General features: G+C 37.3%; 1 protein-coding gene across 1 annotated transcript; it reads left to right on the forward strand.

Annotated features, from left to right (window-relative positions):
• The first annotated feature begins 151 nt into the window (after positions 1 to 151).
• Positions 152 to 16,720, forward strand: plpp2b (phospholipid phosphatase 2b). Its single transcript, XM_084417290.1, has 6 exons — positions 152 to 629; positions 13,134 to 13,285; positions 13,539 to 13,801; positions 14,083 to 14,140; positions 15,561 to 15,737; positions 15,975 to 16,720. The coding sequence occupies exons 1-6, from the start codon at positions 569 to 571 to the stop codon at positions 16,086 to 16,088; spliced, it is 825 nt and encodes a 274-aa protein (XP_084273416.1). The 5' UTR covers positions 152 to 568; the 3' UTR covers positions 16,089 to 16,720.
• The last annotated feature ends 1,892 nt before the right edge of the window (positions 16,721 to 18,612 follow it).

An 18,612-nucleotide genomic window follows, 5' to 3' on the forward strand; every position in this document is an offset into this window, starting at 1 on the left:
ATGTGACAGATACATGTAGTAGAATAAATTGACCAATTTAATATTTATGGAATGATGTGCAATAAAAATAGCCTATGTGTGTGTCATGCTGCTTTGCGCTTCAGCTCAAAGTGCAGAGATTTATATCCACGCAGATTTATACACTGCGCATGCGCCTCACACTGTCAGCTCAAGGTGTGACACGGCGAGAAGAGAGTACACAAGCGCGAGTGGGAACACAGTGGCTTTATTTGTGGAAAAGGAGTGGATGCGTCCTAAAAAATCTGCTGAAGGGCTGGACACAAGTCTTTTCTTTAACAAAAGCAATATGTGCACCTACGCGGCACTGCCGTCAGCATTTGAAGTTCTAGATATATAAAGTCGTAAAGGACGCGAGTGTTTGACCGTCACCTATGAACTGAAGTGGAGCACGAGCAGCGCAGGTAGAACAGCAGAGCCGGAAGAACTCGCAATACTGGTCGCGTTTAGTTTGTTTTTCTTCTTCCAAGTGGATTATCTTTGACATTATCTCATAAATGAAGTGACTTTTAAAGTGCTAGTTTTAAAGTGCATCCGAGCTCAAGAAATAATGACGGACTTGAGGAAAAAGAGACTCTTCGTCCTGGTTGACGTGCTGTGTGTAGTTGTAGGTAAGCGAGTTCAATGTTTCAACGTTCAGTGTCATATTCTGAAGTTCATTTACAAAACTTCTGCTACAAGTTGTTTTTTGAAGGCTTTCACCACTTTATTAATTTTTTTTATTGGGATTTGTCTTTTTAAACAATATCTGCTATGTAACTGGGTTGTTGACAAATAACATACACTGACGTTTTTTAATCAACAAAATTATTTTAGGAGAAAATATGTATTTTATAAGGAACTTTCTTATTTTCAGTTTGTGCTTTATGACAACAATACGTAAAATATGCAAGTATGTAAAAACAGGTTTATGTTTAACCTGTGTATGTACAAGAGAGACTCTGAATCTGATTGACCAATTTTTTTTATTTTTTTTATTAGATCATTTAAAATTATTTCTGAGCATTGGTTATTATTAGACATTTAAACATAAAATATACTTTTGTTGTGAGAGTCAACATTGGTCAGTTTTTTTTTTTAAATCAGGTTTGTTTTTCTCACAAATTTACAACCTTGCAATATTGCCTTGGCTTTGTACTAAACTGCAATATATATTTACAACTGATCTGCGAGTGTATTTGACTTTTGCAGATATTTCATGTATATTATCTTATTGCAAAAACAGGTGCTTTAGATGACAGTGGCCATGTGAGGGGCCTATCTTTAGAAGATTTTCATATTTAAATATGTATTGGGAGGTGTGTTCTCTGTGTTGAATGCTGAGTTGCATTCGTCCTTGCTTCTTTTCCTGGATTTTGCGCGTTCAGGAAGTTGAGTATTTGTTTATGGAAATGTGATCCAAGCCTGTCAGTATTTCCCACAGTGTTTGGCAGCTTGTAGTGCCACAGAAATGTTCCTCATCTTGCATTTTTGGCTTTATTTAGGGGTTTGCTTGCAGACCAACTGTGAGACAAACTCAATGACCGTAAACATCCTAACACAGTCACATTTACGGAAAGATTCGACTTGCCTCAGTGCTTAAGTGAGTGTGAACCATCATGACCATTACTTCCTTTGGAAACATTGTGTTTGAGCCTGTTTTTTCTTAACCGCATGAGGTAACCCTACTATGAGATGAAGTTTCTGCACCTGCCCTTTGAAGTCTGTGTTGTGTCTGTGTTCTCCAACCTTCTGCTTTGGATTTCACGAGGGCTAGAATGTGCCCTAGGCATGATCCTTCACCTTTACACCTTTACCATCAGGTGCAAGTGTCTCTCGTTTTGAAATGATCCATGTTGTAGACAGGGATAGACAATATTGTCCGTCTAGTCTATAAAGGGCATCAGATGGTTAGGACAATTTCAGATGTTTCTTTTCTTGCATTTAGGCTATAGGAGACTCAATGACAAATGCAAGAAAAGGGAAATTCACTCTATTAATATGAATATGGGAATATGAGTTACATATGATTTTGAAATTCCATTTTCAGCAAACGTTTAAATGTAATCACTCAAAAAAAATGTCATGTGGTGCAGTGTTGTTATAGTAAACTAAGACTTATTTTTTTAAAATAGTTTTCGTTCATTTATATAAAGCTGAAAATAAAAACAAAAAATAGATTAAGAATTATATGAATTTTTTTACTGTTTTCTTGCCAAGTTGAAGTACTAAAATTACTAAAACTGAAATAAGCAAAAAGCTAAATAGTAGATCTGCATGATTAATTGTTAGACAAAATGGCGGATGGCGGATTATGATTGGTCAGATCGCATGTCAATCAAACCCCCTGCGAAGGGTGAAATGACAATGATTCAACTCTCTATTAAGAGTCTTTTTAATAGTTTCATTATTTCTGTGTTAATATAATTTAGATTATCACAGAAGTACTGGGATAAAAGTTTACAGTGCGGAAAAAAAGGATAAATCACCTTTTGAAAGTAACTTGACGCTTACACCAGTAGGTGGTGACAAGCAACTGCTAAATTTATTTGTCATTGACTCATTCAATCGAGAGATTCTTTAAAAAAATCTGATTCATTCAGTAATGAAACAAGTGAAGTGTAAATGAGTGAGTCATTGAATCATTCATTCAAACCATTAAGAGTTTACATAAAAAGACCAACAATATTTTCGTACAACAGAATAGTTGATCAAATATGAACATTCCGTCACTATTACAAACCTTATCAAAGAATTTCCAACTTGTTGTAAATATATTCAAATGTACCGCTTTCTGCTAGAAATTAATGTAATGTATTATGTATGGGAGAAAGGGCACAGCTGAGAAACCCATAACTACATTATGTATGGATAGTTTGGGTTCTGACATAAAAGATAGTTCAAAGTCCTATAAATTTGCGACATCTGGCCTTGAGGTAATGAAAGTACAGAAAGATTTACTGCAGCACAGGTGGAAATATTCAGTCATTTTCAAATAAACATCAGCCTCTCAGATTGCTGTATTACTAACAGAAAAGTCCCTGAATCCAGTTGACTGCGAATTTCGGTAAGTGTTTCAGGGACTTAATATCCTTTCCCCAGCCCTGTATTTGACATTCAATCCAGCCCACCACCCTCTGCTTCTCTTTTTCTTCCGTCTAAGTAAACTTTCCCTCCACACAAACACAGTCTGGCTTTTGGTTTCGCTCACAGGCTAACGGTGTGCATTTTACTGCTGCCTTTCTTTATGATATTTTACATCATCAGTCATTGAGTACTGACAGAAAAAAAGAGTTGACATTTAATATTCTGCCTCTGTTCTTCTGTACTGATACAGCAAGTCAAAGCCACAAGATCAGCATTTTACTTCAGTGAAAGTGAAATTGGTGAGAATTATCTAAGCTTATCTGTGGCAATAAAAAGCTAAGCATTTGGCTCAGTACTGAAGGACTTTCCAGGCCTTCCTTCCAGGTACCTCTAGTGTATTTTGGTATGTTTTTAATAAAGCTCGTTATTTCTTAACGTTCTTAACATTATATTGTGAAATTGCCTCTGTTACACTAAATAGGGGATAGGTTACACTAAATGAGCCTCTAAACCTCACTCCGTTTCGGGTCACGGCACCAATGTAACCTCCCCGGTTCTACTCGCATTGCTCCAAGCAGGATTCGAACAGGCATGGGAGTCGGGTGCGCTAACAAGATGCTAAAGACCACTGCCTCTAGTGTCAGTCACTAGTGCGCCTCTTGAGGTCAGGGAAGTGAGGTTTACATGCACAGCTCTTGCTAGCTGGCCTCCGTTACACTCACCCCTCTAAACCTCACTCCCATCCGGGTCACGGCACCAATTGACGCATTTCCACTGTCGGCCCAAAATCGATCATACTAACTAGTGCGTGCCAGGGCCAGTCGCCTTTCCACTGTCACTTCCAGGGCTTGATCGGGCCTCCTCAGGGTTTCCTCGGGGCCAACGGCCAGGGGTTATTGGCCCGCCTAATACCTTGGTCCAAAGCAGGCCAACTGGGGCTTGAGGAGACTTCATGAACAAAGGCGGAGTCAGGAGAGGGACAACACTGCTGCTCATCTCCCATGCTTCATATCAGACTACCAGCTAACTCCAAAATATAAGACATTTAAAACAATTTTCAGCTCAAAACTCACCAGCGAGTTTCTGAAATAACTTCAGAGTGCGATCCGATGGGGATTCTAATCTATATTTTATTTACATGCGATGCTAAAGGCTACTTACATTGCCATAATAAATATACATGGTTATGGAAAATACCAAAGACTGCTTGAAGAACTTAAACAAATCATATATGATTATAATCATGTATTTGTTTGGTTTCATGTTTCATCCATCTCTTCCCTGTCCCTTTGTTGATGCAGATGCAATGCATTCGCATATGTCATAAATTAAATATAGTCCGGTAAACTCGTATAACTCCTGTTTTCTGCTCGTGAGCTCCCTCTGTTGCTCCAGCTGAAACAATAACAGTATAGTGAGATGGAAAAGATCGCTCAAACCTCCTCAGATCCCATAATTTCATGGAAAATAATGATAAAAAAGAAATAATGATAAATCCGGTTTGATTGAGCATGATTGATGTGCAGTCCTGACACAAATTAATAAATTACTGTCACTGTGAAAAAGTTATAGCGTAAATTATTGGTCAAATATCAATGCTTAAGTAAAGTAAAGACCAAACGTCATGTTAATTTTACAATCTAGCTAGTTTTCAGTCAGCTAGCTTCACCATGCTGGTGACTGTGGGATTTGTGGCGTGTTTTAGAGTAGTGCTGCGGGGCTACTGGCCCGACAGTGGAAACGCAAATTGATTTTGACCTCGGTGCTTGAGGTCCGAGGCTAGTGGCCCCGCCTGGCACATTGTTAGCACAGGCTCGCATTGGCCCGAAAGTGGAAAAGCGGCTAACTTAACCCCTCCATTTCTACTTGCACCACTCCGAGCGGGATTCAAACCAGCGTTTCTAGCATGGGAGGCAGATGCTATAACAAGGACGCTAAAGACCACAGCCACAGCCTCTAGTGTCAGTCTCTAGTGCGCCTCTTGAGGCCAGGGGAGTGAGGTTTACCAACACAGCTCTTACTAGCTGGCTTCTGTTAAACTGTTTTAACAGGCACCTTTTTACATTTCATTTTATTGGTATTTTTAACAATTTTCTCAACACAAAGATAATTGTTATATTGCTCACAGGACCTGTATGCAGATCCTTTTATCCAAAGTGACTTACGAATGAAGAATGCTACAACGAGCAAATAATGTAAAGTTGTAATGAAACATGAGTGCTGCGATACAACATATTTTCAAAGAGCAAGCTAGGACAGAGATGGAGATATAGACTATGCGTGACAGTTAAATAGTAAAATGAACATAAAAAGAAAAGTAAAAAAGCCAGCTGTTCCGGTATAAGGTTCCACCAGCAAGGAATAGTGAAGGTTTTTAGCATCATATCATTGCGCAATAACCTATAAAGACATATTGCCACACGATTTGGATTCATTCCCTAAACCTACTGGGGAAATATGGGAGAACGACAAGAACAATTGCAGGATGTTAGGACCGTCATTCTTTATATTTCAGGTCTTGGATAAACTTGTTCAGAACCGTCTGTGTGAGATAGCAATTGCAACATCAACAAAATTGTTCAGAAATTGGTCACATCATGAGACCATTAACATAATGATGCTGTTACATTAATCACAGAAGCTATTTTTAAAGCAAAACACACTTGCTAAACACTACTAGCGTACCAGCTAACCTGTTTCCAACGCAATATTATACATTTCCATGGTTTCCAAGAGTGTAAATCACACACTAGCATTAGCGTGGGGAGGTAGAGGGCTGGGACGGATAGACTTTGGTGTATGGTGAAAGAAAAGAGGAGGAGGGCGGGTGTTTCTTCTTGAAGTAGGATTCCAGACTCTCCTGCGAGGTTGTACGCTCAGCACATAGCTTCCAAATGAGTCAGGCGTCCTTGCCAAACTACCGCGCAGGGAGTGCTGCCGGCAGACAGACCGCCCTCAAAACTCTCACTTAAGGGGCGACAGGCTTGTATTTTCGTAACACTTATGATGGTACTCCAGAAAACCCACAAAGAAAGTCAAGAACATCTCATTTTCATCTTCAGAGTAGAAACCGAACGTGATCTTTGTGGGTTTAGCCGCTATGAACTGGGTTTCAAATGTTGAAATGAAGCCAGAATGTATCAAGTTAGGTGTTGAAAGCTTAATATATTTGTTGAAATGCCTGAAAATGAGTTAGAATACAAGCGGTCAATAAAAACATAGGGTTTGATAATGAAAGGCGGTGAGCCGATGTCAGGGTGAAGGTCAAAGCCGACCCTAAGAAAACAGGCTACTCCCTCACAGGCTGTGTGGTATAGACAAAAACAAATGGGATTTTCGCCAGGGTTTTCTTATTTTCAAGTCCTGTGACATTGGAAATGCACCAACTCGTATGTCCTTGAAACTGCAAGCGGTGCAATTCAGATTTACTGTAAACGTATCAGCTAAATGTTCACAGGACATTCAGTTTCTTGGACCAACATTGCCTGTGTTGGGAAAGCTACTTTGAAACTTTAGCTTCCAACGATACAAACTATTTAATAAGTAGTTAACCATGTAAAGCCTGACATATAAAGTAATAGTCAGAAGGCCGAAGACAGTTTATTAGACAATCTCTTTTTTTTTGTGTGTTTGATATATCAGAATTGTATTGCTCATATATCATATAGGAGAACATGGAGCTCATATTTGAGAAGTAAAAAAAACCCACACAATTGCAAAAATATGCCATTTGATGCAGTCGCTGATATTTACATGGCCAAAAAGTAAGATTAAATTCTGATAGCTTGTAAAATCAGTGTGATCTTTATAACAGTATAACAGACCACTTACATAAAATGCACATAAATATCAGATGTCTCTCTAAATCTCACAATAATATGACTTAGTAAGATGATATTTAAATGCTCAGTTTTATGATCAAAGCTTAACAAAACATAATGTTGCTTGAGAGATGATTGAGAGTAAAAATTAACTTTCCTCAAAAGCCTGATCATATATGGATAATCATGTAAACTTAAGTTGCTTCTGTCCAGTAAATGTTTGTCTTGAAATATTAATAAAAATGTAAAAGTCATTTTTAGTTTATCTTTTTTTTTTTTTAAGGTTTCACAGCAAAAAGACGTGTGTACAGGGTACCACAACCTTAAAGTAAAAAAAAAAAAAAAATTGGATTGAAAATAGCTGAGCTACTGTAAGCTGATGCTAAAGGGAAAGTTCACTCAAAAATGAAAATTGTGTCATTTACAATGATGACTCTATGGGGTTTTTCCTGTGGATTTTTTTTCTGTGATACACAAAAGTAGTTATTTATAGCAGTGTCCAAGCTGCTCCTTTCCCTTTAATGAAAGTGAATGGTGACCAAGATTTACACACCGACTTTAGTTTGTTTAGTCCTCACACCAAAGCGTCATAATGACTTCAGAAGACTTGGAATATAGTGCACATGTCATCTAAACTACTCCTGTAATGCATATTATTTGTCCTCTTTGAACCTGTTCAGTCCCTGGTCCCCATTCACTTTCATTGTAGGAAAGTGAGCAGCTCAGACATTCTGATAAACCTCTGCTTTCCTGTTCTAACTTCACCAATTGGAATAACACAAGGGCGAGTATGGCAATTTCATTTTTGGGTGAACCTTCTCTTTTGTATACTGAATGAAACTGTTGGTTTGGTCCAATAATGGCTCTGGCGTTCCTCCAGCGGTGTGAGGGGAAGTGTTTCAAACTCAGTTAACTCAGATTGCCAACAATTATCTTCCTACATACCATAACTGCACATCAGATTGAACCAAATATAGCAACACTCAGTTCTGCCCTTCATATTTATAGTGTTTTTGAAGGAGGATGCTCCAAACAAACTGGGAAACCATGAATGAATGAGGTGGAGACTACAGGAGTGGCAAGCTCATTTTTGGCTGTGGGATGGGCAAAAGGATGTCAATCCTCAGTCCTTCAACACTTCAGCAATCGCCATCCCAGAAACATTTTACTCTCTCCTCCCCCTCTTGATTTAGTCTCTAAATTGCTTTGTTGCAACTCAACTAATGCAACTACTTAAAATTAGGGTTCTCACACAAAACTATGACTTATGACTTAGGAAGACTCGGAATATAGAGCAGAAGTTGTATGGTCTTCTTTAATTTGAAGCCTATCCACTTTCATTCCTTTCTTCAACTTTTTTTCAAGTAAAAAATGCATGATGTTAGGTAAATGACCGACTTTTAATTAAAACTATTCAGAAAACTAGAGTACATTCCTTTTACTTGCATGGCATGAAGGGGGGAAAACACAGTCCATGGACTCATAAAAAGAGCTCATACCAAAAACGGGGTCCCTTAATGTTTTACAGGAAATTTGACTTCCTGTACCTTCAAATGGAACTAATTTGTTTCAGGGAATGGTTGGAGGGGGACGGCTGGTGGCAGTTGAGACGAGGTTTGTTTTTCAGTTTCAGCCCCAATATTGCAATGTGTTGGGTGTCAACTGTGACTTTCTTCAAGACTTCTTGCCCTCTCTCTTCTAAGCGCCACACGTCTCCCTGCAGTCCTGTTTCATTGCGTAATTAAACGACCGCCAAGCTCGCACCTGCCAACTGAGGCTTTGAACTCGAACCGTTTGAAGTTCTTTGACCTTTTAATGTACCTTATACTGACTTAATTCCTTGGGAACACAATCTGGAAAATATTTCAGAAGTAATGCTCATGAATTTCACTGACGAGTACCAGAATATACTGCTTGGCCTTTTTAACTGTACAGTTGACATTTTAGTGTTTCTAGGTGCTTTAATTGTGTTTGGCATTAATCAGTGACAGTTTGAAATAAAAAAAAACTACTCCTCAGGGTTCATTTTTCATTTTTCCATTGGCCATACAAATCTGTATCAAAAACCTTTCAGTCTTACTAGTCTTTTTGTTTCCTAATAATGTGTCTCAAGAGTTGAAAAGCCTGGAGAGGAAGAAGGAAAAATGAGACTTAAGTTTTATTGGGCATTTATTTTCATTTGTTTGGAGATTATACAGCTGGCAAACATACAGAAAAGTGTCTGAATCTCAAGTTAGTGTTAAAACGGTAGCCATTGTTTGGGGTCTCGAGTGCCTCAACATGATGATCAATGAGGCCTGAGGGATAGTTTATTTTTTTCTTTCATTACTTGTAAACAGTAAATCACCTTAATGGCAATAAAACTAGGGGTTTACATTCAGTACACAGTTTTCAGCAAGTGGATCACATCCTTTCAGGCTAACTGGTTAACTGAACTATTTAAGGTAAAGTTGTTTTGTGTTTGTTTTCCCAGGAGGTTTGAACAAAAGAAAACAACCTATTTGTAAATATTTTTCAAAAAAAGTTTTTGAAATCTGCAAAGCAAAAGAGATCAAAATATATTTGTAAATATTTTCAAGCTGCAAAACAAAAGAAAACAAAACATATTTGTAAATATAAAAAAACACTTTTTTTTGTTTTGTCTGGTACAAAACAAAAGAGAAAACATTTGTGAATATTTAAAAAAAATAAAAAATCTTTTTTGTTTTGTAAAATGCAAAACAAATCAAAACATTTGTGTGTATATATATATATATATATATATATATATATATATATATATATATATATATATATATATATATATATATATAAATAAAATGTAAGGTACAAAGCAAAAGAAAACAAAACATTATAATTTTTTAAGAATAAATCACAAAGTTGGGCCACATCTGTTTGAGGCCGGAGTCTGATTTAACAGTAGTTAATTAGAGCTGTTTGACCTGAGGATACAATTTGACCCAGATTTTGACAATTGTGAATCATTGCTCCAAAATTCACAATTGTTAGTTCAATAATATACAGCGTAATAAACTAATGACTGTTTTTGGGGCAAGGTTACATGAGCAGTGTGTTTTTATTAGTGCACCATTGAGGATGTCATTATGATGTTTTGTAAATGAGTGTGTGTTTTCTCACTGTCCCAGACCACAGTGTATGGAAATACAGTGTCATTTCAAACACCCTTGTTCTTTGTTTTTGGAATACAAAGAAACTCATTTGTTCTTAAGTGACTCTCTATGACTCGATTACTCTTTGTCTCTTTTCGTGACGTCTCAAGAATACATTGAAACTCAAAAGGACTTGTTTTGGATGTGTATTTTGCCCCATTGCATTTCAACTTTTCTCAAGGATTTAGTTCAACATCTCTAGTGCTAAAACTTTAAAATTAAATTTCAATTAATGAATTTTTAGTTGTCATTCAGCATCAAGATTAACTTGCTAAAGTGATTGGTTGGTTGTTTTTTCATATGACCCAACAATTCAATTAAGTAAATAATCCCTTTTTCTCTCTGTCTATAAACTGACAAAATACAAATTTAAAAACAGGTAAACTTCAAATTTCTTGTTCGTTTCCATATGTTTTCATTCATCTAGAACATTCATTATGAAATTTTTGAAATCGCTACCATGTTTTATCCAGCATAATGCTTTGTTGTTTTAACAAAACAAAAGAAAACAAAACATATTTGTAAACATTTCTTTGAGGCAAAATTAATATTATTATTTCTAGTTGGAATATTCTAAATTCTGTTAGTAAGCTTCATATGTACAGATTATGAGCTTGTTGTTTGTATATTTTTAATGGCCCTTGTAGAATAATATTGAAGAATAAACCATGTGTAAATATCACAGTGAGGCCAGAGTTAAATTTTGAGATGGACCTGACCGTCTGTTTCACAAATGCTCTTGTAATACATTGTAATACCGCAGTGGTATAAATGGCACTTGAGCAATCCTGGATTTGTGTGGGATGCTGCTCATCCATATTTAGACATAAACTGAGTCAACCATAAGGTCCAGAATCAAGAGAGTTACATTTTTGGCTTGTACCAACAAAACCCATGTTTTCCTGCTGATGTAGCATCTTCCTGATGTTGACTGGAAGAAACAAGGTCCGTTACATTCTTAGCCTGCTTAAAATATCTACACAAGTATATTCCATTCAAACAGCAAAACGGTTTCTGGCAGTTAAAGATATGCAAACTTACTAGAACACTGTGCTGTGTGTCCAGAAAATGGAATTACAGGAAGTAGAATTGCTCCTACTGTTCTCTTTAAGTGCTGTGGCTTAGGATCACGTGGTTGCAGAGTGATTTTGTAACATTTCCAAATGTCCCAAGGTCATTTTCCATTCATTAAAGGATCACGCCGTGGCAACATTCAGACATGTGCATCTCCAGCCACATCAGTCCACCGATCAAGGCATTGTGGAAAGGATGTCTAGGCTGTGGGTGTGTACAGGAATGTTTATGATGTGGCACACAACATGTTTTTGGGTTAAGACGGTGACTTCCTCATAGCTGTGGGATAAATGTGTTTCCGTGTGACTCTGGAAAAAAGAGGTACTATAAATACACGCTGCTTCCATGACTGAATTCAGATGGTGTTCTGAGTGTTACAAAAAAAAAGGTCTATACAGTCTTATAGTAAATAGTTGAAAGAAAACCAGGTGGCAACCGATCTCTCTTTTGAATCCAACATGGAAGTGACTTAAACTGCAATTCATCGACTGACCACTAGAGACAGGCTCCAGAAGAGAGTCAATCCCATAGACCCCCATGTTAATATGCCCAACTTTACAGCAGAAAAAGAATATGCTTACAGCCTCGTACAAAAAGTGGTTTTGGTCTATATAGCTAATTTTACCCTTCATGACAACTGTGAGAATTGAAAAAAAATTATAACTTATTCGTTTAAATTATATTAAGCCTTAAAGTTCTGCATAATTAAGGGCGTGGCCACTTGAATGACGGGTGGATTGCCGCTGCTGTCACTACTAGCCGATTGTCTTCTGTCTGTTAGCGTCACGCGTCACCTCAGCTAATCCCGCCTCTTTGCCCATTTCCGGTTATCCGGGAAACACACACTTGGTCGCTGCCAAGATGGCGATGGCCGGCTCCTCCCGCTTTGGGTTTCAAAAATGCTCTTCAAAAACCTACGGGTGACGTCGTGGACACTACGTCCATAATTTTTTTACAGTCTATGGAGAAAACGCATGTTGTGTAACAGTATATTGGATCCGCGCATAAGCTCTTAAAGTGACAGCAGCCTAATAAAACTGTCTGTCATGTTAATCAAAGAACAACAAACTAAAAAAATCTTTTACAAACTGAAAGAAAATCACTTGCTGCACTTGACTGAATAACTTTTGTAACTGTAATTGTAAGTATTAATCTGTATTTTTAATAAAATAACACTGGATAGTCTTCGCATTTGATTACTCTAATTTTTTTAGTATTTCTTACCTGAATACTACTGTTAGAGCCACCTTAAAAACTTAAAGCCATGTTTATTTAATTTGTCTCTGCATTAAATTGTATTTATTTGTGCTATCATTTGCAGTTTGTTTATTTGTTCTTATTTTATTACTGATTGTTTACTTGTCTTTTTTGTAAATTTAGTTCAACGATTCAAATAAAGCCTTCCTGTGCTGTGTGTAAGCTATTACAACAAAATTATCTAAAAATTTTCACTGTGATATCAAAAATGGTATCTAATATCGATACTTTATAATGTAAATGTATTGTTTTTTGGCATTAAGGTAGTGAGAAATGGTTAGGGAAATTTTTTTTTTTTTTTTGGCTATTTAGTTACTTTAACAATAACAAAAAATATAACATCTCACCCATAAATCAATAATTATATTTGGTTTAATTATAAATAGTTATGCAATTATTTTTTATTTAATGTATGATTTTCATAAAAATAAAGGCAGTGTAACAAACATACAATAATGTATACATGCAAATATATACATTATAATGAAAATAATATGTTGGTATTGTTGATATGTATTTGGTTATGAGAAATGGCTGGAAATTGTCATGATTGTCATAAACTTTAATTGTCATGAATATATGGAAATTTTATTTTCTTGAGGTGAAGTTTTAGGAGATTCACCCTGTATATTCTCCACATTAGTCAACTCATCATTTAGGAAGCAGATATTTATTTCTCTAGCCTATGTATTTATTTTTTTATGGTCTCTTCTTCTTATTCCTGTAGCTTCTCTGCCCTTCGTTATAATGAATATCACGTCCCGGCCATACGAGCGAGCGATCTACTGCCAGGACGAGAGCATCGGTTACCCTGTAAGACCGGACACCATCACGCACGTGACGCTGGCCGCGGTCACCATCACCTGCACTATCATTATCGTGAGTCCCTCATTCATTCATCTCCATCATCCCTCCCATGATCTCATCATCCCTTGAGTCACATGCTGATCCTCAACAAAGTGTCCGTTCATGACTCTGCACAGAAGAGGGGTTTATTATGCACAACAACACAGCATTTTGTGCTCATGGACACATTTATGACAAACCTAATGTAGCGTAACCGTTTTGATCCTTGTTGAAAGCTACAGAAATGCATCACGTTACTTAACTTTTACCTCTTCTGTTCCTCTAGATATCGTCCGGTGAAGCGTATCTGGTGTACAGCAAGAAAATTCACTCCAACTCTACATTTAATCAATATGTATCGGCCATCTATAAGGTGCTGGGCGCCTTCCTGTTTGGGGGAGCTGTCAGCCAGTCACTGACGGACTTGGCTAAGTACACCATTGGGCGACCACGTCCACATTTCTTAGCAGTGTGTGCCCCCAAAGTCTGCAAAGGATACGTGACTGCGATCAACTGCACTGGCAACCCACCTGATGTGACCGAAGCCAGGTATGTCTCTCATCATAAATCCTTTTAACGCGGAGTTTCTCAAACTCGGTCCTGGAGGGCCACTGTCCTGCACAGTTTAGCTCCAACCCTGATCAAACACACCTGAGCAAGCTAATCAATGTCTTCAGGATCACTAGAAACTCACAGCTAGGTGTGTTTGATCAGGGTTGGAGCTAAACTGTGCAGGACAGTGGCCCACAAGGACCGAGTTTGAGAAACCCTGTTTTAACGCTTTGATTTCAGTGAATTTCTGTGAACTATATGTGATTTGTGTGTCATAGGTTGTCCTTCTACTCAGGTCACTCCTCCTTCGGGATGTACTGCATGCTGTTTCTAGCGGTGAGTGGTGTAGCAATCGAATGCTTACCCGCTAAACATTTACCCCTTGGGATCAACCAACAGTTTGGGAGTGGGACTATTTGTTTTTGCAACCAATGGCAAATGGGGAAACATGTTTGAAAATAGGCTTTATTTCTGCAGTTTCGTTTGTTTTACTAGAGTCACCAAAAGTACACATCTAACCCTCTGGTGCTGTTCGGTCTTTTTTGGCGGAAAAATTTTACGTTTTTTTTTTTTTTTTTTTAAAGAATGTTTTACTTCATCGGAATAGTATTAAACTCGGTAAAGGTTTTGGCACTTGCTATGTGAACACACACACACACACACACACACACAAAAAGGTTAAATGGTCCTGAAAAAAATAGTCACACTTGTACTTGGCCGCATTGGAATCAAATGGGAAACGAATTTAATCTAGTGGAAATGTTTGGTACTGCGCCCAAACAAAATCTTACTGAGAGCTCATTGTTTTATCAACCTCAAATTTTGAACAAAACTTGTTTAGATTTATGGCTTTGGTTTTCTCACAGTTTTAGAGTAAAACGTGTTTTGGAAAATATATATTTCATATAAAATAAATAATTTTTAAAAAATATTTACATAAAATATTGTATGCATTTTTCATCATAATAAACTTAAACTTCTATTAAAAAAAAACTTTTTTTTTCACTTCAACAATAATTTGCCATGTGTCTTCTTTAAAAAAAGACCTAACTTAAGATTTATGACAGTTTAAGTTGGAAATTTTCAGAAATCCTCTAAAAATACAAAATATTAAATAAAAAAACATTATCAAACTAAATTATAGAACATAAATTTTATTGAAATAATTAATAAATAAAAAATGTGACTGTCATGCGAGCATGTGCAGTCACATTTACCATTTTTCAGCAAATTCAGTCATATCAGTATGGATCATCGTGATCGAGAATTCCTTGTGAGAGCAAAAGATTTCTGAATCAGGTTCAAATTGTTCACGCAAATTCGCAGTGTTTGCCAACAGAAAGCTTCCTGGTTTCAAAGAGACTTGTATGTGAGCTGTGCTTCATAAAATTCGGTCACATTCGAAAATTTTGCCAACAATTTTGCAGCCAAACCGGTCCACTTGTCAAGTGTAGCATTGTAAGGAGCAACTGTTTTAGCATAATATAGATATGACGTAAATAGGACACTGAGGAATAGATAGTGTGCGGGTATTTACAATAATAGGAGTTTTTTGTTTGCAAAACCTTGAACTAATTTAATGAAACTATCAGAGAGTGATGCATCATTCTTAGTACACAATGATAATCCTGATGAACTACAAAGCAAACGTACAAATGCTAAAAGCTCGCCATTTGCTTTCGTTATTTCTTCCCAACAAATTAAGTCATTATCATTCAGCAAATGAAAGACACCTCTTTTTCTTTTCTCTCCCTAGTTCTATGTCCAGGCCAGACTGAATGCGAAATGGGCCCGTCTTCTGAGGCCAACCATCCAGTTCTTCCTGGTGGCCTTTGCTGTGTATGTAGGTTACACCCGCGTGTCCGATTATAAGCACCACTGGAGCGACGTGCTGGTGGGGCTCCTCCAGGGGGCGCTCATTGCAATTCTCATTGTAAGTTAACACTTTTTTGTTTTAGAGCAATTTTACCCAACATTTTTACATCTGTCATCATTTCCTCATCCTCATGTTGTTCCAAACCAGTATGACTTTCTTTCAAACCTCAAACTTTTTTTTACCCCACTGAATATTTCCTTTTCTGGTAAAGTGACCCAAAAGTAAGAGGCCATTCAGTTTAAAATGTAGCATTGTGAGGTCTTTAACTCTTCTAACATTCCTTGTCTCTTACAGGTGCGATACGTGGCGAATTTCTTCAAGGTCCGTCCTTCACCTCAATACTCGAGTTCAGAGGCAGAAGCAGAAGTCGAGGAGCAGAAACACAGCTTTCGAGGTGGACCACCATAACCATTTCGGCTATTACGGACCTGTGTGAGAGAAATGAGAACAAACACTCGCACTACATCTCCCACAAACCACTGGACTGACGGGAGGGGGCGGAGCAAGACTGCACATGCTCACAATGGTCCTCCTTGAAAAAGCTTTAGTGTCTGTTCCTTTTGTTTCAAGTGAGAGAGAACTCTTTATACGTATTTAATCAACTTATTTTAATCAAAACGATTTGCCGCAGATATTAAGGGACTGAATCGGTTTTTTAAATCTGCGTACTGGATCAGGTTTTACGTACAACATGTATCTTTGTTTGAATTGTAAATCTTACTGAAATAATGGCGAACCAAACAGAATCCCATATTCTGTGGTTTAAAATGTTGGAAATCATTGCTTGTCTGTATTTTTCCAATATTATGTGCCTTAGTAATTATATCTAGTATATAATTATAAATAGTAATCTGGATTGCAGAGAGTGAATAATGTCATAAAATTGTTAGGATATCTTTTTTTTGTCCCCCTATGTTTAAAATTTTAAATTGAGATACCACTACAACATCTGCAAGCCTTGCTTAATTTTAAATTTTCTTTGTACTTTGTGAATTGTTGTTTACATTTGTCTAAATTCCTAATAAATATTTGTAATAATAATCTGCTTGTTGTTAAGTACCACGCTTTAGTATTATGGATAGCACTACTTTAAATGATAAATATCATAAAATGCCTATTTTGACTACATTTGTATTCTAGTGTACTTGGTACATTTAATGTTTGCATATCCAGTTAGCATATTTTAATCCAGAAGGACTATGTCAATAATATATGTATTTATGTAAGCATGAACAAACATGAATTCAATCCGCATGCAAACTTTAGTTTTTCATACCCTAAAGGACATATCAGCCAGAAGTGGTTGTCAAACACTTTTTATTTTATTCGGTTTGCAAATGTAGTTTACTTTAGCCATGTTCTACTGGGCACTTTCCTGTCAGTCCAGAACTGCAGTAGCCAGACATCTAATGATGACCATCTATTCAGCCACAGCTATGACTACAAATGTGCTAAGCAAAATTAGTTTTCTTTCAAAATAAAAGTCTCCATGATAAAAAATTCCATGTCAGGGTAAAGAAATTGAGAAAGAAATGCACTGTTAATTATGACCGGCGCTAGCATAGCTAGCGAAAGCGGTCATATAGGGATTGTCAAAGTTTTTTTTTTTTTTTTTTTCCCGTCAATCTACTGAATTTTCCGTCAACGATACCAGGGACACCGAAACACGGGGGAACATGAAATTTGGTGGGCATGTAGCCCCACTAGACTTTTACGGAAAAATTTCGTTTGGTCCCCGGGGGCCACTCCCCCCCCGCGCTGGGCCCCCCCAAACCCCAAAAATGCAGTTTTTCCTAAATAACTACTTGAACCGTGGAACCGAGGATGAAGAAATTTTTATGGTATGTTGGTCTTAAGGGCCCACATCAACCTAGCCCATAATCAGTCATTTGTGATTTGCGCCCCTCCCATAAAAAATGAAAATGCAATATTATTCTGCTGTAATCGCCCCTATCTTCAGTGGAGATGTTCAGAACTGCACCAGATTTCATGTGTATGATTAACTTGACATCCTCTGGGGGTATGCTAAGTTTCGTAGAATTTCATCCATGGGGGGGTATAAAATAAATTAATTTATGTGCACATTTAGTGACTGTACACTCATCGGCCTGTAGATGGTGCTGTTGAGCGAAGGGTTGCTGGTTTAGGATGATACTGTCACACACACACATGCAGGAATACAAACAAACGCAAGCATGCACACACACTGACATCCACACGCACAGACACACACCCATACACGCATACAAATCCACATGCACAGACACACACACACAAACACACATGCGCACACACACACATACACACACACACAGACAGACATGCACATACTACTACTTTTTTTAGGTATATACATAAACACGCAATACAGCCAAATTGCTCCACGTCATTTATTTTTGTGGAAAGCCAGTGCAGGCCTGATCGGCGGTCATATTTTGTACCGCCATGCGGTACATCTAGTTATATTCTATGCTTTTTATAATACATTTAAGTAATATTATAGGCCTAATTAATACAATTATCTCTTATTTAAAGTATATATTATAATATTAGACCTATATAAAATTTTGCACTGTGATTAGGTATGAATGGGCAGATATGTTGTTACATGCACTCAGTTCATTATTTGTATGTTAGTATGAACTGTAATCGCTAGTCGGGATAGTAACAAAACTTCCATCCTACCCTTGTGTTCCTAAACTGCAATGGTAAGACAAAACCCCTCTTGCTACTCTATATCATGTTGCGTTCCTTTTACCTCAGCTGTAAGTTGTTATTTTGTGGGTTTCCATCTGGCCTGATGCCTCTGCTTATGCAAGATGGGGGTTTAGAAGATGTCAAAGAAAGCATAGGCCGTTCTAACATATTTCACACCTTTATTTGTTTGGGGATTATTGTCTGTTGTCACACCACTGTTCAGAACTATTTTAGC

This window comes from Rutilus rutilus (genome assembly GCF_951802725.1).
Source record: "Rutilus rutilus genome assembly, chromosome: 8".
In the NCBI taxonomy this organism is placed as follows: domain Eukaryota; kingdom Metazoa; phylum Chordata; class Actinopteri; order Cypriniformes; family Leuciscidae; genus Rutilus; species Rutilus rutilus.